Here is a 22,812-nt window from a genome sequence, read left to right on the forward strand (position 1 = left end):
GTACATTTATGTTCTGTGTCCTTAAGGGGTTGAAGAGGTGTTCCCATCTCAAGTTGTTATTTCCTATCTACAAGATCATGAGGACAAATGGAAATTTCACCTCTAAATCAGCCAAGGTGAGATAACTACTTGAAATGGTAATACTGTGATAAAGATCAATCATAAACTTCTAGTACTCTCAAAAAACCTTCACAGACCCACCATGAACAAGTGATTCAGAAAACTACTGTCTAATATCTTTAGTGCATGAAAAAAGTAACATGAATCCCAGTAACAAAGCATATTTATTTAATCTTATCCATCATTGCAAGCATTAGGAGAGACTAGGAGATCATACTGTCCAGCCAGTCCTCCAGATCCTCAGAAGTAATCGATTTGGGTTTCTCCTCATCAGCTTCTTCAGGGATAGCTTTCACGATAGAGGTTGCTGAAACACAGTTGTAGGCAGAGAAAAGTATGATATTTTGTCAGTTTTACACATAATTCACATCCAGGCAACTATCTGTACACACTTTTATTTTACAGAGAGACACTATGAACATTTATGGAGCACAGATCTCAGACAAGCAGGGTGACATGATGTGATCTCTGGTAGATCAATCAATGAATACATACTTTTGTTATAGTACATCCTTGGACCTGTAAAACCTTTTGTGTAGCTCTTTCTTTGGCTTTTATGTGTGACTCATCAGTCGCTATCTACATGAAACTTTATCTAAGGTAAAGATCAGCCTAGGAAAATCGCTGTAATAACCACTTTCGTGTACAGTTCTTACCGTCATTTTTTCTCTTTCAAGTAGTTACAATATCGTTTACTGACAATTTTATAATATCTAGTAAAATGTGTCTAGGAGTAAACGAGGAAAAAGTAATTGTAGATTTACAGGGTTTCAGGAAGCAGATTCACATATATCACAGGTTCCCATCCCTCTGAGGTTGTATGCCGTTTCCCTTCTGAGAGATGCCTCTAAAGCCTTGGTAAACAGACCAGCTTACACATATTTTCTTGGCACTACTTTAGTGGTTAATGTGTCAGTCAACTACACTCTGAATAATGCACATTGAAAGAGGCTCATCAATCATGCATGTGGGAATGCAGCGTGAGATTTCTATATAACAGGAATGGATCTGGCAGCTGTTAAGATCCAGTCTTGTTTAATGGGAGAAGAAGCATACGGTCTGTGGAAGCTGCAATTAATACAAAACAACATATAAATCCTGCCTAGGCAGACAGGCAAATCCCGGGAGGGTATTAAGCATGAGCAATGTTTCAAGGGCACAAATTGTTTATTATAATTATTATTATCACTCAGTATCTGAGATGTGATTAATACATTGATACTTTTTATTTAAATGCTTCATGTGCATTTAACTCTTACCATGCTCCTCACAGGTTAGCTGTTGGTTAGGCTGATTGATCCCATCAGAATATGTGCCAGCTTTTTCGACAGGGGCATCCAAGCTGAGCAGGAAATCAAGCTCTTCATCTTGAGCTGATCGAGAGGGAGATAGAGGAGTTTGGGTCTCTGGCTGAGAAGATGAATCTTGATCTGAAGCCACAGAAGCTCCAATTCTTTTTTGGACAGTGACCATTGGCTTGTTTGATATGCCCAGTCCTATGGCTGAAGGAAGTTCCTGAGGCAGCTCTTCCTACAAAAATGAATGATTCTGTTTGTTCAATCGTGACATCAATTATTCAGCAGTCAATTTATTCCACTGTCAATGCCTCAACATCATTTAATTTGTTTCCGATTCTGTGTTTCATAGTGATCTGCAATAATCGTCTGTTTTCTTACAAAGTTTATAAAGACATTTTACATGGTTAAAAGTGGCACATTTTACACAGAAGCTTTTACATCTTTAAATACTACAGCAATGTAAAAATACCCACTTATCGCATTTTTGCTACCTAGATGTTTAAATTGACCTGCTACTAGTGGAAGCAAGTGATAAGAAGGCAAGAAGAATGTGGGAATTAATATCTTTCCTATCCAGGTCACACTTAGGCAGGTTTCACACAGGTATATAACAGATTCATTTTTGGGTCTGAATAACAGTTGTAAGTCTTGGCCTATCCCACGCACAGCCCAGGACTTGCAGCCAAAATACAGATGCAAAAATGAAGGCATATTACTGCCATGTAAAACTTGCCTTAGGCTGGGTGCACACATAAGGGGAATTTACAATTTTGCAAACACGTTTTTTGTTAAAGTTTGGTGTATGGCAATTACATCTGATTTACTGTTATTCTGCAGTACACTACTCAGATGACACTTAAGACATGTACATGCTCAGAGGCATCATTCACAAAAAGGGGTCATGGCAAGAGGGATTTATGTTTTCTCTATACGTTTACTAATATAAAAGGTGCATTTTTCACACAAGTTACACAAAAAAATTATAATCTATTGTGCATCTCACATCAGGATAAGGTGAAACATGAAGCTCCAAATTTATAAACACACATGGGCCATAATAGTAATTAACACATAAAATACACCATACACAATGCAGTCGGCATGTCGGAAACTTAACAAACATTAATAAATTCCACCCCCCCTGTTTTTTGGTCAGTATTAATTGCTATATATATATATATATATATATATATATATATATATATATACATATATATATATACATATATATATATATGTATATTGGAAAGGGTGCAGAGACGCGCGACTAAACTAATATGGGGCATGGAACATCTTAGCTATGAGGAGCGATTAAAGGAGTTACAATTGTTTAGTCTTGAGAAGAGACGTTTAAGGGGGGATATGATAAACGTATATAAGTATATTAATGGCCCATACAAAAAATATGGAGAAAAACTGTTCCAGGTTAAACCCCCCCAAAGGACGAGGGGACACTCCCTCCGTCTGGAGAAGAAAAAGTTTAGTCTCAAGGGGCGACACGCCTTCTTTACCATGAGGACTGTGAATTTATGGAACGGTCTACCTCAGGAACTGGTCACAGTAGGAACAATTAACAGCTTTAAAACAGGATTAGATACATTTATGGAACAAAATAACATTAATGCTTATGAAGAAATATAAAATCCCATCCCTTCCCCAATATCGCGCCACACCCCTACCCCTTAATTCCCTGGTTGAACTTGATGGACATATGTCTTTTTTCGACCGTACTAACTATGTAACTATGTATATATATATATATATATATATATATATATATATATAAAGAATAGATCCAAAATACAGAGATAGGGTTAAATCTTTTCATTATGCTACTTCTCTCTGTTGATTTTTAGGTTATATGTTTGGAAAAAAGACAAGAGTCCATAAAGTTCAACCTAATACCCTACTGCGTTGATCCAAAAGAAGGCACAAAAATCCCTTTCAGACTGAAGCCAATTGCCCCATAACAGAGGAAAAGTGTATTTCTAATTCCAATATGATAATCAGAATAAATCCCTGAATCAACATTCTATCCCCATAAATCTAGAATTCATAGCTTGTCATATTATATTTTTCCAGAAAAACATCAAGGCCCCCCTTGAAGTTGTTTATTGAGTCAGCTATCACATCATTATGTAATAGAGAGTTCCATAGTCCTACTGCTCTTACTGTAAAGAATCTCTGTGAAGATGGTAAAACCTTCTTCACTCCAGATGTATAGCAGGCCTCCTTGTCATGGTTACCAGCCTAGGTAAAAAAAAAAGATTGAAACATCTCTAAACTGTCCATTCATTTATTTGTACAGTGACCCCCCGACTTATGATGGCCCAGACATATGATCATTTCAACATATGATGGCCTCTCAGAGCCCATCGTATGTTGAAGGCAGCATCGACATATGATGCTGCTGTGTGTCGGGGCCATCGTACAAACAGCTATCTGACAGCGCTGACAACTTCAGCAACTGACAGATAGTTGTTTAATATTCCCTGTGTGTCCCGTTCTGCCTCCTGTTACTCACATGCTGTCCTGCTAACTCACGCAGGCTTCCACTGTGAGCTCCGTGTAAGCCCCCCCCCAGTGCATCCATAGCCTGCATCTTGCTGCAGGCATCCAATGAGCTGCTGGCTGCCCTCCCCTTCCTTTCCTATAGAGCTGTAGTCGGCAGGATCGTAATGGAGGACATTCTGTCCCCCCTGAAGGTATTTAAAGAACTGTACAGTACTGTATGCGATGTCACACATCACATACAATACATATACACACAATACACCCCATACATCAATGTTTCCCTATCAGTGTGCCTCCAGCTGTTGCAAAACTATAACTCCCAGCATGCCCAGACAGTCAATGGCTGTACATGCATGCTGGGAGTTGTAGTTGTGCAACAGCTGGAGGCACCCTGGTTTGTTAAACACTCCCCATACTCTCCACATACAATGGTCATCCCAGAACCAATTAGCAGTTTCCCATAGAGATATGTATTCAACATACAATGGTTCCGAGGCCCCAGAACCAATTACCATTTTTACATAGACATATGTACTCGACATATGATGGTTTCAACATATGATGGTTCTCCTGGAACCAATTAATATCATATGTTGAGGGACCACTGTACATTTTAAACAAATGCCCCATAAACATCTTTTCTCCAAACTAAATAACCCCAAGTTTTAAGCCTCTCATGCTGCTACCTGGCACTGGTCCCTAACGTTAAGCTTACTGATCACCAGAACCCTAAAGTTATCTGCAAATATTGAAATTCTACTCTGTAATCCCTCTCCCCTCCTGATAAGCACATTGTAAAGAAGTGGACCCAGTATTGATCCCTGCAGTGCCCCTGCAGTATTGATCCCCACCCTTGCTTCCTATCACTGAGCTAGTTGTTAAACCATTTACATATATCCTCCTTTAGTTCCAACATCCTCATTTTATGTACTAACCTTAACCCCTTAAGGACCAAGGATGTTCTGGAACGTCCCCGCACCCTGGGCTTTAACCCCTTAATATGTACTCCAACGTCCTTGGTCCCGCTCCCGTGATATAACGCGGGGTCCCACATTGACCCTGCATCATATCATAGCGGGCCCGGCGTCATAGTGAAGTCGGGACCCGCCTCTAATAGCGCGCGGCACTGATCGCGGTGCCTCGCGCTATTAACCCTTTAGCCGCACGCTCAAAGCTGAGCCACGCGGCTAAAAGTGAAAGTAAAAGTGCCCGGCTAGCTCAGGGAGCTGTTCGGGATCGCCGCGGCATCCTGAACAGCTTTACTACAGGAGGAAGGTCTCTTACCTTCCTTCCTGCAGTCCGATCGCTGATTGAATGCTTCAAGCCTGAGATCCTGGCTTGAGCAATCAATCGCCGAAAACCCTGATCAATGCATCCCTATGGAGATGCATTGAACACAGTTAAATATCAGTAAATGCAATGTTATAGCCCCCTATGGGGGCTATAATATTGCAAAAGAAAAGTGTAAAAAAATCATTAACCCTTTGAATTATCCCTTCCCCTAATAAAAGTTTGAATCACCCGGCATTTCCAATAATAAAAAAAAAACTGTGTAAACAAAAATAAACATATGTGGTATCGCTGCGTGCGGAAATATCCGATTTAAAAAAAATATACTGCTAATTAAACCGCACGGTCAATGGCGTACGCGTAAAAAAGTTCCAAAGTCCAAAATAGTGTATTTTGGGTCACTTTTTATATAATGGAAAGATTAATAAAAAGCGATCAAAAAGTCACATCAATGCAAAAATTGTACCGACAAAAACTTCAGATCACGGCGCAAGAAATGAACCCTCATAGCGCCCTGAACACTGAAAAATAAAAAAGTTATAGGGGTCAGAAGATGACCATTTTAAACGTATACATTTTCCTGCATGTAGTTATGATTTTTTTCTGAAGCAATCCAAAATCAGACCTATACAAGTAGGGTATAATTTTAACTGTATGGACCAAGAGAATAAAAGTAAGGTGTCATTTTTACAGAAAAATGTACTACATAGAAACGGAAGCCCCCAAAAGTTACAAAATGGCTGTATTTTTTCAATTTTGTCGCACAATGATTTATTTTTCCGTTTCGCCGTAGATGTTTGGGTAAAATGACTGATATCATTACAAAGTAGAATTAGTGGCGCAAAAAATAACCCATAATACAGATTTTTCGGTGCAAAATTTTAAGAGTTATGATTTTTTAAAGGTAAGGAGGAAAAAACGAAAGAGCAAAAACCGAAAAACGCCCGGTCCTTAAGGGGTTAAGGACCAAGGACGCTCCAGAACGTCCTGGTGTTTCTCCGGTCTCTGCCGTGCGCCGGATGAGATCAGAACGGCATGTCTGCTGTAATCGTTCAGCAGGCATGCCGTGCAAATGCCTAGGGGGGTCCCGGGACCCCTGCATGTCGGCAATCGCCAGAGATCGCTAGCAAAATCACGCATACGAACTTCGGCGATTCGGGTCATTGGGTCACTTGTGACCCGATGACCCGGTAATAAATGGTGATCAGTGGTGTACAATTCACCGCCAATCACCTGCCGTTGCTGGGGAGCGGTGACAATACTGTCACCGCCCCAGCAATGCTGCTATTGGCCGGCAATCATCCAGCCAATAGCAGTGCGGCAGAGGAGGGGCTAACGGTCCCTTCACGCTGCTGCATCCGCTCTCTGTGTTCAGTCAGCGGGTGCAGCAGTGAGGATAAGAGCGTGGATCCCCCCTCAGAGCTCCGGAGCCCCCTCAGGAGCCTTAGAATAGGGACAGCGGATTGCAGGGACAGGTAGGATTTAATAAAGTAAAAAAAAGTTTTAAAAAAAATAAAAAAGCCCCCCCCCCCCACGACCCCCTAATAGGTCCCCAAGGGTCCTATTAGGGTCTGATCCCTGACCCCGGGTCCCATTAGGGGTTCAGGGAGCTGCGTGCGCCATCCATTTTTTGGGGGGCCGTAGCTTTTTTTTTTCTTCTTTCTTTTAAAAAAAAAAAAATCCCCCCCCCTGACCCCCTAATAGGTCTCCCAGGGTCCTATTAGGGTCTGATCCCTGACCCCGGGTCCCATTAGGGGTTCAGGGATCTGCATGCGCCATCCATTTTTTGGGGGGCCGTAGCTTTTTTTTTTATATTACTGTTATTACACTTTTTACACCAAGCACCACACACTACATACTTCCACCCCCCCCCCCCCCATACACACCCCCGCCACCGTAGAAAAAAGGCGATGGCCCGTAGGGCATTTTCGGCAGCGGAGGCTTACGCTTTTTTAGCCTCCGACTCCGAATCTGCCAGTGAGGACGAGGAAGATTCTACATTTTTGTGTTCTTCCTTGCCCTCCTCATCATCTAGTAGTGATGTTGAGCCCCCTGTACGGCGGCGGAGACGCCGCCAGGCGAGGCCACGCACCCCCCATTAGAGTGACCTAGTGCCGACACTAGTACGAGTGGCAATGCCGCTCGTAATCGAAGTCCGGCCCCCCAGACAAGTGCACCGGAGCCCCCCCTGCCTGTCCGGTGACACTGTCTGGAGCCACTCAGAGGGTTATCAGCCACAGATTCCTGAGTTTGTTGGCGACTCAGGAATCCGGATTGACCATGCTGGCTTCACTGATCTGGACTTTTTAAAGTTTTTTTTCAGTGACAGCCTGGTCAATCACATGGTGGAGCAAACAAACTTGTATGCCCAGCAGTTCATGGCCCACCACCCCGATTCGCTTTTGGCCAGGCCCAATGAATGGCGCGTCATTGATGCAGCGGAAATGAGGACATTTTGGGGCCTCATGCTGCATATGGGCCTGGACAAAAAAACAAGTGCTCGTCATTACTAGAGCGGGGACGTCCTCTATCAGACCCCACTTTACAGTATGGCGATGACAAGGAGGCGGTACGAGACCATTCGGAAATGCCTGCATTATGCAGATAATGCGGCATGTCCGCCCCAAGGTGATCCCGCCCATGACCGGCTTTACAAAGTGAGGCCGTTCATCGATAACTTTGGGGCTACATTTTTGGAGGCCTACGTACCGCTCAGGGACCTCTCGGTAGATGAGCCTCTCATCAGTTTTAAGGGGAGACTCATCTTCCGCCAGTATATTCCGTCGAAGCGGGCGCGGTATGGCGTGAAACTCTACAAACTTTGGGAGAGTACCACCAGATACACTTGCAAGTTTAGAGTATATGAGGGACGAGATTCCCATATTGAAACCCCAGAATGTCCCCCCACTCTGGGTGTTAGCGAGAAACTCGTTTTGGACCCATTGCTGGATAAGGGTTTCCACGTGTACGTGGATAACTTTTATACCAGCATCCTTCTGTTCAAATCCCTTTCCGCCAAATCCATGTCCGCTTGTGGGACTGTGCGGAAGAACCAGAGATGCCTCCCTCTAAATTTTGCTAAGACGCCTATCCCCAAGGGTGAGTCCCGTGCCCTCACCCATGATAACCTGTTGTTGGTGAAGTATAAGGATAAGAGGGATGTCCTTATGCTCACCACTATTCATGGGAACGGCAGCACCCCTGTCCCTGTGCAAGGTACCGTGGGACCGGTCCTCAAGCCCGATTGTATTCTGGACTACAATCGGTATATGGGGGGAGTTGATCTCTCAGATCAAGTCCTCAAGCCATACAACGGCATGCGGAAAACATGGGCAAAAATTTGCGGTCTACTTGGTACAGGTTGCCATGTACAACGCTTTTATACTATCCCAGTACGCTGGCAACACAGGGACATCCCTCCAGTACCAAGAAGAAGTCCTAAGGTTCCTGATCCTTGCTGATCAGGAAAGATCAGGCCAGACTTCCCAAGGGTCTGGAGTTATAGGCGCCAGGATCGTCCCAGGCCAACACTTTCCAGGTGAGGTCCCCCCCCCCAGTGGAAAGAAGGGACAATCCCAGAAAAAATGCAGAGTGTGTTACAGGAAGGGGAGACGTAGGGACACCACCATGCAGTGTGACACTTGCCCAGATAATCCGGGCCACTGCATAGGCTGCTTCAGGGAGTATCACACTTCCATGGAGCCCTAAATTTTCCCTTTTTATTAGAATTTTCCATAATTTGACCAATGTACCAAGTCCAGAGTACATTCCAAAATAGAACCCCTGTAAATCACTAAATTGCCCCAAAAAACCTTTAAAACAAATAAAAAATAAACCTGATAAGACCTCTGGGGGGTGTTTTGTCAAAAATGGGTCATAGGTCACTGAGTCACTATCATCGGGGACTTTTTAGTTCAGCCCCCACAGGGCTCATGCAGCCTTGAGATGTAGGCGCAATGTCTCCATTGCCAAGACCAGCTATGGTTTCAAACATTTGTTGTAGGAAATGTAGGAGTGGAATTACATTGTTCATGGCATAATCTACTCACAAATAATGTGGCTTCCTCAAAGGGCCTCAGCAAACGGCAGGTGTCACATATGAGCTGCCACTGGTTCAAATTGAAGTTACACAGGGGAGTACTCCTATCTGCTTGGATCATCAAGAAATCTGTGATGGCTTTTCTTTGTTCGTATAGTCTGTCCAACATATAGAGGGTGGAATTCCAACATGTGGCAACGTCACAAATAAGACTATGTTGTGGGATACCGTTCTGACGCTGCAGCTCAAGGAAGGTGTGCTTGGCGGTGTACAAGTGGCTGAAGTGCATGCACAGTTTCCTTGCCATTTTCAGGATGTTTTGCAAATGCTTGACAACCAGATTCAACACGTGTGCCATGCAGGGCGCATGTTTCACACTTCCTTGTCGCAGCACAGACACGATGTTCTTCCCGTTGTCGGTCACCATGGTTCCCATTTCCAGATTTCGTGGAGTAAGCCATACTATGATTTCTTTACGAATTAACTTTAGCAGTTCCTCCCCTGTGTGACTCCGTTCTCCAAGGCAAACCATGTGAAGAACAGCTTGACACCGCCGTGCCCTACACACATGGTACGATGAAGGGCCACCGAGATTTGGACGTGCTGTGGAGGCCGAGGACACGGTGGAGGATGAGGAGGCGGCGTCGCACGCTGTAACAGGACCAACTGCCTGGGAGCGAGAGCGTGGAGGAGGAAACGGTGTGACCTGTCCAAGTTGCTGTTGTGGCTGTGCAGGAATCACATTTACCCATTGGGCCGTAAAAGACAAGTATTGTCCCTGCCCGTAGTTACAGCTCCACCTGTCGGCGCTGCCGTGCACTTTTGAACACACCGACATGCTCAAGGACTGGCCCACCTTCTCTTGTACAAACTTATGCAGGACTGGTACTGCCTTCTTCGCAAAGAAATGACGGCTTGGGACTCTCCACCTCGGCTCGGCACAAGCCATCAATTCTCTGAAAGGTGCAGAGTCCACCACTTGAAAAGAGAGGGACTGCAACACCAGCAAATTGGACAGGAGAACATTCAACTTCTGCGCCGTTGGATGAGTGGGCGCATACTGTTGTCTCTTGGACATGGCTTCACCGATGGATTATTGGCGGCTGACTACGAGCGGGAGAAGCAGGAGCGACAGAAGGAGGGTGTGACACACAGCTACCTTCGGCTGAGGTGGTGGAGCCTTGGTTGGATGAAGGAGGGAGCGGATGGCCACTGGGTGATGCAGCAGGCTGGACCACTACATCGGAGCCACGGTTCTCCCAGGCCGCTTTATGGTGGCGAAGCATGTGTTGACGCAGGGCCGTGGTGCCGACATTGGGACCCTGGCCACACTTCACATTCTGCCGACAGATCTTGCATGTGGCTACGTGAACCTTCTCCGGATCCCTTATGAAAAACTTCCACACTGCCGAGTAGCTGATTTTCCAACCCGCAGTCCGCACTAATTGACTGCTACAGGCGCCGTCTCCAGGAACCCCTGTTCCACTACCTCCCGGAAAGGTAGGCTGCCGCGAAGCAGGTGGTCTCCCACAGGCACGTTTGGCTCCTGAATTTCCACTACTGCCACCACGCTGACTGCCAACCGTGCTACCGCCTTGCTGCCTCAAGAGCAACCTGCAACTCTCTTCTCCTGATGATGATGAAGCACCTTCTGCACCCGGATCCCAATTGCGATCGGCTTCATCATCAACAGTTGTGGGCACGTCACTGATGTCCTCCTCAGGTTCCCCAACAGTGTCTGCTTCAGGACCCTGAACACTTGCAACACCGCCTCCCACGTCACTCTCCGCATCACTACTTGGCTGCCTAGCGGAGCAAGCGGTGCATGTCTCCTCCCCTTCTTGGCTGTCCAGTAGCTGCTGACTGTCCTCTATTAGATCGTCCTCAGTAAATAGTGGAGCTGAACCCACAGCATAAGATACTTCTCTAGGAGAGGGAACAGCATAGGACAAAGGCAATGGGAGGACAGGGACTGCTCCCGGGCCATGCCAACTGAGGGTTGTGTCTGAGGAACCCACCGACTGTTGACTGGGGGTGTCAGATGTCACTTGCGATGATGTGGATGAGCGTGTTAACCAATCAACGACGGCAGATGGGTTGCTGGTGAAGACACGACCGCTGGCTGATAACGGGAGCTCAGGCCTCTCGCTGCGACTCCTGCTGCCACTAGCCCCAAGTCTGCTGCCAACTCTGCCTGAAGTATTTAAGCCTCTGCCACTCCTCTGTGCATGTCCTGGCACTTCTCTGCCTGACATACTTAGTGCGTTTATGAGGGTATTACAATACGTACCACTACTCTTTAAACAGTATTTGTCTAGAACAGCAGCAGGTGATTACTGACGGCTGTCCTTTCACAGTATGTAGGCCCTTGACAGATTAACAGGTACTAGATGGTACAATACTTGGATGTACCTATGCGGTCTGCACTGATGAGGGCAGTAATAAGCGTAACTATACGCAGAAAAAACTCTGTATTTTTGTAAAACACCAGACGGTGAATGCTATTGTTTGGACTTTGACGGTATGGAGCACCTTGACAGCTTAACAGGTAGTAAATGGTACAATACTTGAATGTACCTATGCAGTATGCACTGATGAGGGCAGTAATGTGTGTAACTATAAAACAGCCGGTGAAAACTATTGTTTGGACTTGCACAGAATGTAGCCCCTTGACAGATTAACAGGTACAAAATTGTACAAATGCACTACAGTCCACTGAAAAATCACGTATTTCTGAACAACAGCAGGACCCAACAGTGCAGCACCACAAAAAAAAATCCAGGGATTAAACCCTAAATTGCACTCTGTCACACAATTCTGAGCAGCAGAAGATTTGTGGAGCAAAAAAAATTAACTCAATTGGGCTGAAAAATTTGGAGATAAGATGCTTCAGAAAGTTCAGGCAGCTTGGAGATCTGTATGAGGCAGCTGACAGCTATATGCCCCTCTCTGCTGCAATGCTCAATAACGTGAATAGGAGGTTTAGCTATCAATGATCCTTCTCAGTGTAACAGCACAGCACTCTGCACTCCTGCCTTTCCCTAATGCTGATGTGACTAACATTTGCAGTGTAACGCTGTGGTATGAGCTTATCACACACACACACAGTCCCGTCCTCTCCATCTGAGTGCATAGATGAAATGAAGAGAGGCAAGATGGCCGCTGATTATATAGGGGCTGTGACATCACAGGGGTCAGTGAACACTGATAGGCTGCATCTCACATGTGATTCAGGGTCAGCACGCCTACCTTCATTCCCGCCGCTGTTTCCCGCCCTCCCATAATCCCCTGCCCCATGTACTCACATGTGGATCCACCATCTTAGGTCTCCAATAGCCTGGAACGCTGTAAAATGGAGTTTAATGAAGCGATCGCGGCGATATTCGCATTCGTTGCTAATCAAATTTCTCATGAAATTCGTAACGAATTCGGGTTCATCAACTTCGATTCGCTCATCTCTAATTGTCATGATAAAGATTTTAAAATCCACATCACAGGTCAAGTTCAGGATTTTTTTTTACTTTGCTGCTACTGTAATCTGCTGTGAATTTGTTATGCAAGTTTTTGACTGGAAAATCTGCAGCAAATCAGTCTAGTGTGCTTGATCCCAATGGGGGGCATTTACTAATCTTTTACTATCTAGTCTGGTTTTTACCCTGTTTTTTTCTACTTCATTTTTGACTATGTGCGACAAATTTACTAAATTGCTGCACGGCATTAATAAATTTGGCACACATAGGCAAAAGTGGGAAATTTACTTCATGTAGTAGAAAAAATAGTCTGTTCCTTTTTCCTGCTGTCTGAATAGGTTTGGCTGCTGGTTTCCTTCTGGATCTTTTGTTTTTGAGTTTTTTTTTAGCTTTTTCACCACATCTAAATAATTCAATAACTACAGTGGTCCCTCAAGTTACAATATTAATTGGTTCCAGGAAAACCATTGTAAGTTGAAACCATTGTATGTTGAGACCATAACTCTATGGAAACAGGGTAATTGGTTCTAAAGGCACCAAAATGTCATCCAAAAATAGGAAAAAGTGACAAAGAAAAATAAGTAGATAACTGATATAGATAAAGCAAATCCTTACATATAAAAGTAAGAAAGATCTGCTGGGAGCTGTAAATCACTGTCTATGTCAGTGTTTCCCAAGCAGGGAGCCTCCAGCTGTTGCAAAACTATAACTCCCAGCATGCCTGGACAGCCAAAGGCTGTAGAGGACAGGAGCTTCTTCAGGGGTCCTGTACAGTACAGGCAATGTCCAAAACAAGTAATGGAGTTGCCCTCACCTGGTGTCCAAAAGAGCAGCTAACCCTGATACAGGTAAAGTGTACAGAACATGTAATACCAGTCAGTGCATACACTTCAGTAATACAGGGGTTTTACCAGTGAATGCCCATTTTGATTGGTTGGTTCTTCCAGCCATTGACACGTTTTACAGATCTGGACTGTCTGTAGCATTGTATGTTGAGTCTGGTTTCAACTTACGATGGTCCAGAAAAGACCATTGTATGTTGAAACTATTGTATGTTGAGGCCATTGTAAGTTGAGGGATCACTGTAAATTGTAGTCATGGCTCAGAAGTGGTAAACGGCGTTTAGTGTGTGTGTGTGTGTGTGTTTATTACATTTTTTTAACACAGTTTTTTTCTCCCTAAATGTACTTACACTTTTTTTTTTTTTGTTACTTCTTCTACAGATCTGTGTATCCTGTGGACTCCTTCGGATTCGGTGGACTACTTCGATGACCAGCGTTTTTCTTTGCTTGATGTTAATAAAATGGTTAACGAGGGCTTGTGGGGGAGTGTTTTTTGTAATAAATTTTTTTTAAAACCTGTTGTGTTTTATTTTTATTTTACTTTACTAGACAGGCTTAGTAGTGGAAGCTGTCTTATAGACTGAGTCCATTACTAAGCCGGGCTTAGCGTTAGCCACAAAAACAGCTAGCGCTAACCCCCAATTATTACCCCGGTACCCAACACCACAGGGGTGCCGGGAAGAGCCGGTACCAACAGGCCCGGAGCGTCAAAAATGGCGCTCCTGGGCCTAGGCGGTAACAGGCTGGCGTTATTTAGGTTGGGGAGGGCCAGTAACAATGGTCCTCGCCCACCCTGGTAACGTCAGGCTCTTACTGTTTGGTTGGTATTTGGTTGAGAATAAAAATAGGGGGACCCTATGCGTTTTTTTAATATATTTAATTATTTATTTAAAAAAAAAAAACGCATAGGGTCCCCCCTATTTTCATTCTCAGCCAAATACCAACCAAACAGTAACAGCCTGACGTTCCCAGGGTGGGCGAGGACCATTGTTACTGGCCCTCCCCAGCCTAAATAACGCCAGCCTGTTACCGCCTAGGCCCAGGAGCGCCATTTTTGACGCTCCAGGCCTGTTGGTACCGGCTCTTCCCGGCACCCCTGTGGCGTTGGGTACCGGGGTAATAATAGGGGGTTAGCGCTAGCTGTTTTTGTGGCTAGCGCTAAGCCCAGGTTAGTAATGGACTCTGTCTATAAGACAGCTTCCACTACTAAGCCTGTCTAGTAAAGTAAGAAAAAAACACAACAGGTTTTAAAAAATTTTTATTACAAAAAACACTCCCCCACAAGCCCTCGTTAACCATTTTATTAAAATCAAACAAAGAAAAACGCTGGTCATCGAAGTAGTCCACCGAATCCGAAGGAGTCCACAGGATAAACGGATCTGAAATGAGAAGAAAACAAAAAAAATGGGTTAGTACATTTATTATCACCTGCTCACACATCTCCCGCCCCGCACGACTACAACTGCCAGCATGCCCTTACAGTAAGGACATGCTGGGAGTTGTAGTTGTGTGGTGCAGGAGATGTGTGAGCAGGTGATAATAAATGTGACAAGCTTGTCCCCTGCCCCCAGCTGCAGGACTACAACTCCCAGCATGCCCTTACAGTAAGGTGGGGCGGAGGCCGGGCACAGTGTTTCCCAACCTGGGACTTGTAGTTTTGCAACATCTGGAGGCACCCTGGTTGGGAAACACTGTTTTAGGCCAGTGTTTCCCAACCAGGGTGCCTCCAGATGTTGCAAAACTACAAGCCCCAGCATGCCTGGACAGTCAAAGGCTGTCTAGGCATGCTGGGAGTTGTAGTTTTGCAACATCTGGAGGCAACCTGGCTGGGAAACACTGGCCTAAAACAGTGTTTCCCAACCACGGTGCCTCCAGATGTTGCAAAACTACAAGTCCCAGCATGCCTGGACAGTCAAAGGCTGTCTAGGCATGCTGGGAGTTGTAGTTTTGCAACATCTGGAGGCAACCTGGCTGGGAAACACTGGCCTAAAACAGTGTTTCCCAACCAGGGTGCCTCCAGATGTTGCAAAACTACAAGTCCCAGCATGCCTGGACAGTCAAAGGCTGTCTAGGCATGCTGGGAGTTGTAGTTTTGCAACATCTGGAGGCAACCTGGCTGGGAAACACTGGCCTAAAACAGTGTTTCCCAACCAGGGTGCCTCCAGATGTTGCAAAACTACAAGTCCCAGCATGCCTGGACAGTCAAAGGCTGTCTAGGCATGCTGGGAGTTGTAGTTTTGCAACATCTGGAGGCAACCTGGCTTGGAAACACTGGCCTAAAACAGTGTTTCCCAACCAGGGTGCCTCCAGATGTTGCAAAACTACAAGTCCCAGCATGCCTGGACAGTCAAAGGCTGTCTAGGCATGCTGGGAGTTGTAGTTTTGCAACATCTGGAGGCAACCTGGCTGGGAAACACTGGCCTAAAACAGTGTTTCCCAACCAGGGTGCCTCCAGATGTTGCAAAACTACAAGTCCCAGCATGCCTGGACAGTCAAAGGCTGTCTAGGCATGCTGGGAGTTGTAGTTTTGCAACATCTGGAGGCAACCTGGCTGGGAAACACTGGCCTAAAACAGTGTTTCCCAACCAGGGTGCCTCCAGATGTTGCAAAACTACAAGTCCCAGCATGCCTGGACAGTCAAAGGCTGTCTAGGCATGCTGGGAGTTGTAGTTTTGCAACATCTGGAGGCAACCTGGCTGGGAAACACTGGCCTAAAACAGTGTTTCCCAACCAGGGTGCCTCCAGATGTTGCAAAACTACAAGCCCCAGCATGCCTGGACAGTCAAAGGCTGTCCAGGCATGCTGGGAGTTGTAGTCTTGCAACAACTGGAGGCACCCTGGTTGGGAAGCCTGCTCAACTTACCGGCTTCCGTAGGATCCAGCGCTGCACGACACTGCCGCGCGACACTGCCGCGCGACAGTGCCGCGCGACGATCTCCGACAGCGATCGTCGCTGGAGCCTCGGAAGGGTAAGTGAACCTCTTCGCCGGTCCCCTTCAGCTGTTTAGTTTTGCAACAGCTGGAGGACTACAGTTTACAGACCACAAACCAGGGGTCTGCAAACTGTGGCCCTCCAGCTGTTGCAAAACTACAACTCCCAGCATGCCTGGACAGCCAATGGCTGTCCAGGCATGCTGGGAGTTGTAGTCTTGCAACATCTGGAGGCACCCTGGTTGGGAAACACTGTTTTAGGCCAGTGTTTCCCAACAAGGGTGCCTCCAGCTGTTGCAAAACTACAACTCCCAGCATGCCCGGACAGCCAATGGCTGTCCAGGCATGCTGGGAGTTGTAGTCTTGCAACATCTGGAGGCACCCTGGTTGGGAAACACTGTTTTAGGCCAGTGTTTCCCAACAAGGGTGCCTCCAGCTGTTGCAAAACTACAACTCCCAGCATGCCCGGACAGCCAATGGCTGTCCAGGCATGCTGGGAGTTGTAGTCTTGCAACATCTGGAGGCACCCTGGTTGGGAAACACTGTTTTAGGCCAGTGTTTCCCAGCAAGGGTGCCTCCAGCTGTTGCAAAACTACAACTCCCAGCATGCCTGGACAGCCAAAGGGTGTCCAGGCATGCTGGGAGTTGTAGTCTTGCAACATTTGGAGGCACCCTGGTTGGGAAGCTTGCGCAACTTACCGGCTTCCGTAGGATCCAGCGCTGCACGACACTGCCGCGCGACACTGCCGCGCGACAGTGCCGCGCGACGATCTCCGTCAGCGATCGTCGCTGGAGCCTCGGAAGGGTAAGTGAACTTCTTCGCCGGTCCCCTTCAGCTGTTTAGTTTTGCAACAGCTGGAGGACTACAGTTTACAGACCACACACCAGTGGTCTGCAAACTGTGGCCCTCCAGCTGTTGCAAAACTACAACACCCAGCATGCCCTGACAGCCAAAGCCTATGGCTCTCAGGGCAGGAGCCCGGGCTGACATTACAGTGCAGCCGCCCGGGCTCCTCATACTGCCTCCTCGCTACCCCCCTTGTCTCCCGTCCGGGCTCCTCACACGGCCTCCCCGCTACCCCCCCCCCCCCTCCCCTTGTCTCCCGCCCGCGCCGCTCAGCTCCCGCTGCTACAAGACTACAACTCCCAGCGTGTCCTCACTGTAAGGCCATGCTGGGACTTGTAGTCTTGCAACAGCAGACAGATGGGAGTTGTGTGGCGCTGGCAGGTGAGAGGGATGGGATGTAAATCGCTGCAGTGTCCCGGTAGCGCAGTGAGGGCAGCGGGGAGAAAGTATGTCGGAGCCCGGGCGGCAGCAGCTTTTCCTGCTCCATGTTGGAGCTGGAGTAAATTTAGTCAATTTTTACGGCCGTTGCGACAGTTTATTGCGCAACTGCGACTGTCTCAGTTAATAAATTCCTGACCACTGCAAGTCAAAACTGAAAACTTGCGTAAATTAAGCGGGAAAAAAAAATTTGACTTTCTAGCTCTTGCTAGGGAAAGTCGCACAATTTATAGGGTAGGCGCAATTGCGACAATTTTGCGCCAAAAATAGTCAGAAAAAAATTACTAAACCCCTTAGTAAATGCCCCCCAATAGGATTTGAAAAGATCTATGCACTACCAGACACAACCCATGGGTAGGTGTGGTGCTGCTTCTAGACAAAACATGAAAGTGGCAAAACTTTAAATGGCTGAACTGTCAGCATGCCAAGAGTCGAAATGCTGAAAATCTGACGCAGTGGCAAGTGGGATAAAACTGGCTGTAATATAACTGTAAGATTTGAAGATACCACATCATGTATCACATAGCCTCCAGCTTCCCATAAGACGTGTTAATAAAAATGCTTTTATTAAAATCAAATAACACTGCATTTTCTTCAATTAAGTCTCTGGCGCTGCTGGGACCTCAGGAATTGATTATTATAAAATGAATAAAATATTCCATAATCTAATCTCAAAGATGATTGTACATTGATGAATATCTTGTTACCTTTGCTCAGAATAGAGTATGAATTACCTGAACAAGATCAGCTTCCACATTGAGTCGCAGATGAAGTGGCAGATTTTGCAGGGCTTTAACTAGAGACTGGGAATCCAGATAAACAGAGGAGTCCTGTATGAAAAAGACATTAGTTTTATTAAAAAAAAGCACATGGTATGCAAAGGTCACAGATTTTGCAGAGGATTCAAAATTATTCACAATAATGGTAAACTTATATGTAATACCTAACTTTTCCTGTGGTGGGGCTCCCCCCCCCCCTGAAAATTACAGCTGATCCAACAAATAGAGACTGTCCAACGTAATGTTAGCAATAGTCCTTCCAGCATGGAACGAACTCTATCATGTTCAGTCACACCCACAATAAAGCTAATATTCCTAGACTACACAGTCATGAAAATCACTGGGAAATAAAAGTAACAAATGTACACAATCCTTGCCTGAAGTTCTGGAGCCTGTTTGGTAATCTATCAAGACATCATATATAAATACAATTTTGGACTTTGATATTTTTTTACTTGCATGCCATTGACTGTGCAGTTTAGCTACCCTTATATTTTAATAGTTTGGAAGATTTTTTTAATTTTATTATTCTATTTAAAAAATGGGAAATGGGGGGGGGGGAATTATTATGAAGGAGTTCTTTACTTTTATTAACTTTTTTTTACACTTTATTTTATTTATTTTTTAGCCCCCATAGGGGGCTATACCATGCAATCTTTTGATTGCATACACTGTTCAATGCTATGCCATAGCATTCATCAGTGTTATTGGTGCTTTGCTGCTCCTGCATGGCAGGCTAGGAGCAATAGAAGACCGATCGAACGTCGAGGAGGTAGGTAAGAGCCCTCCTGCCATCCTCTCAGATGATCGGGACACTGCGATGGTCCCGATCAGCTCCACTGAGCTGCTGGGACACTTTTACTTTTGTTTTAGACGCTGCAATCAACTTTGATTGTGGCATCTAAAGGGTTAATGCCGGGCATCGGCCCAATCGGTCGTGCCCGACATTAGCCTTGGGTCCTGGCCAGGGCCGCCATCAGGGGGGTACAACCCATACACCTGTATGGGACCCGGAGCTTCAAGGGGCCCGGACGTCCCTGGACCTTTTTTTTTTTTTTACTGGCTTGTCACCTGTTCCCCCCTGATGGCGGTCCTGCTTGTCAGTAAGTGACTGCAACTGTCACTCACTGACCGCTGGGTGCCCACAAGGACTATGACCAGACACATTTCTAATAAATTACCGATTTCTATGGCGTGGGCCCTTAAGAATTGTAAGGTTGAGTAGAAAGAAAAGTTCCCTCTTAGGCGCTGCTTCTCCCAACAAATTTCTCTTAGATGTAAGTAGATGAAAGTTAGGTCTTTTTTATTTATACCAATGACGCGTTTCGGGTTCGTACCCTTCCTCAGATTGGCATGATTAAAATGACAACTTAACAAGTATATATATATATATATATACAAAAAACTGCCAAAATTAGGCGGGTGGGAGGGGAAAGGGAGGGGAAGACAGGAAATGACATATACAGGTAAATCACGTGACTACAGGTATATTATAGATAAAATCTGAAAAACTTTGCTAAAATGTATAAACTTAGAATGGTGCATAAAAAAGAAGAAAAAATGTCTTTAAAGCACTGGATGATGATGAGGCTTGGACCGCACTTCAATTTGGAAAGATAGATGATAATGAGGCTTGTACCGCACTTTGGTTTGAAGAAGTAGATGATGGTGAGGCTTGTACCGCATTTCCATTTGAAAAAATTGGTAATGATGAGGCTTATACCGCACTTCAGTTCAAAAGGGTAAATGATAGAGAGGTTTGTAACACATACAACAACGATGCCAAAACATGTCCGGAGACTTCATTGATGAGGATGGGGGAAGCACGTGATGGGGACGAGATTCGCCTCAAGTTTTGCTAATTTATTTGTTGGGTTATTTGAAGAACAAGTCATTTTTAAACATTCACTTTTTACCAACTGTTTGTTTTATAAACAATATATTGATGACATTTTTATTGTGTGGAAGGGACCCATTACACTCTTAGATACATTCCTTACACACATTAATACCAACAAATGGGGCCTTTCTTTTACCCAGTCGGTTTTTTTAAATAACGCAGAATTTTTAGATGTAGTGATCACCCATACCCCAGATCAATCTATTATTACGAAATCTTTTTTCAAGCAGGTTGATAGCAATAGTTATTTGCACTTCAAAAGCAATCACTATAAAAAATGGTTAATTAATGTGCCATACAGACAATTTAATAGGATTTGGCAAAACTGCACAACCAATGAAGATTTTAAGAAACAGAGTGCTCTTATAGCTGGGAGATTTGAGGCTAAGAAATATCCAAAATCACTAGTAGAGATTTCTAAAAATCGGGCAAGTCGGCTCACACAAAATGAGTGCCTCGCTCCCAGAAAATCCAAAGACTCTACCACCGACTGGCAATGCAACCTAATTACTACATTTTCCAGTGATCATGTTAAAATAAAACTAATTCTAGAAAAACACTGGCATGTATTGCTACAGGACAAATACCTGCGCCCACCGCTCCCTGAAAAACCTCAAATAATATTCAAGAGGGCTCGCACTTTGAAAAATATCTTAGACCCCAGTCACTTTAAAAACAATGCTGCTAAAAAGTTTGGAAATTCCACCAATCCCACTGTTTTATTCTCTAAAGAAATCCTAAAAGGGACTTACAAATGCGGCCACCCACGGTGTAAATGCTGCACCTCAATTACTCATAAAAGAACCATCTTCCGTTCGAATATCTCTAAACAAGAATATAAAATAAAAGAGTACTCAGTCCTCAGTCTCCCACCTGTACAAACAGGTATGTGATGGAGGAATGGATTCACTAGTAAAAATGACATGTTTTCTTTATTCTGTGGGTCAATACGATTACAATGATACCCATGTCATATGCTTTTCTATAATTGTACCGCTTAAAAAAAATCTCAAACCATTTTAACAAAATGAGTATGTTTGAATTTGCCCTATTTTGACCACCTATAACTTTCTAAATTTTCCGTATATGGGGCAGTATGAGGGCTCATTTTTTGCACCATGATCTGTAGTTTTTATCACTTTTGCTTAGGTTTTACTTTTATACATTTTTGCTTAGATTTTACTTTTTATAATTTTTTTATAATTTTTTTTGTAATAAAATGTGACAAAAAAGCAGCAATTTTGGACTTTATTTTATTTTTAACATTTACGTCATTCACTGTACAGGATAGTACGTTTTACTATTATTGGGGAGGGGAATTTTAATTTTTTTTTACTTTTTATTTTACATATTTTAACTTTTTGTTTTTTACACTTTAATAGTCCCCATAGGGGACTATTTATAGAATTCATTTGTTTGCTAATACTGTTCAGTGCTATGCATAGAGTATAGCACTGATCAGTGTTATCGGTGATCTTCTGCTCTGGTCTGGTCTGCTTGATCTCAGACCAGAGCAGAAGACCCCGGGAGACAGCCAGAGCCAGGTGAGGGGACCTCCGGCTGCCATGCTGGATGATCGGATCCCCGCGGCAGCACTGTGGGAGAACCGATCATCCATTCAAAGTACCGCATTGCCGCAGATGCCGTGATCTGTATTGATCACAGCATCTGAGGGGTTAATGGCAGACATCTGCACGGTCACGGATGTCCGCCATTACCGGCGGGTCCCTGGCTGCTGATAGCAGCCGGGACCTGCCACGCATGACCGGACTGATGCTCGCGGTCATGGCGGCGCGTAAATGTACGTCATGGTGCTTTAAGTACACGGCACCATGACATACATTTACGTCCATCGTCGTTAAGGGGTTAAAGATTCTACAATGTCATTGAATGTTCCACAGGACTGGCACATAGCAAATGTGGTGCCAACATGCAAAAAGGGGTCAAAATTATCCAAAAGGTATATGCAACTGACATCTACCGGTTATGATGGACATCAGAGATCAATAGCGATAGGCCGATAGCCGATGGCTGTAGCAACAGAGTGCTGATCTCAAAGATCACTGTAATGCTTATGCTTTACATTAATCTATATAATAAATTGAGTAATTGTCTTTAAAAAGGCCCCTTAGGAGGAAGGCGAGGGATGAAAACAAAAGTGTATTTTTTCCTTTGTAAATGTATTTAAAAAAAAATCTCCCCTGTAATAAAAATTCAAATCACCCTCTTTCCCTCCTACATTTGTAAAAAATAAACATTTGGTGTCGCTGCATTTGTATTTGGCTAAACTTTTAAATCATTAAATCTCTGGTGCACAATCTCTGGTCAACTGCGTTAACATAAA

At 44.8% G+C, this 22,812-nt stretch overlaps 1 protein-coding gene across 2 annotated transcripts in view; it reads right to left on the reverse strand.

Moving 5' to 3' along the window:
• Nucleotides 1–265: 265 nt before the first annotated feature.
• The window catches only part of AVEN (apoptosis and caspase activation inhibitor), a 770,692-nt gene continuing 748,145 nt past the window's right edge, over nt 266–22,812 (reverse strand). For both annotated transcript variants that reach the window (XM_056546831.1, XM_056546833.1), the window contains 3 exons: nt 18,524–18,619; nt 1,380–1,650; nt 266–427 (listed from right to left, as the gene is read on the reverse strand). In XM_056546831.1, the coding sequence (XP_056402806.1) occupies nt 324–427; nt 1,380–1,650; nt 18,524–18,619 (471 nt within the window). In that variant the 3' untranslated portion in view covers nt 266–323. The remainder of the gene's footprint in view (nt 428–1,379; nt 1,651–18,523; nt 18,620–22,812) is intronic.

Source organism: Hyla sarda, chromosome 11 (assembly GCF_029499605.1).
Source record: "Hyla sarda isolate aHylSar1 chromosome 11, aHylSar1.hap1, whole genome shotgun sequence".
NCBI classification, from domain to species: domain Eukaryota; kingdom Metazoa; phylum Chordata; class Amphibia; order Anura; family Hylidae; genus Hyla; species Hyla sarda.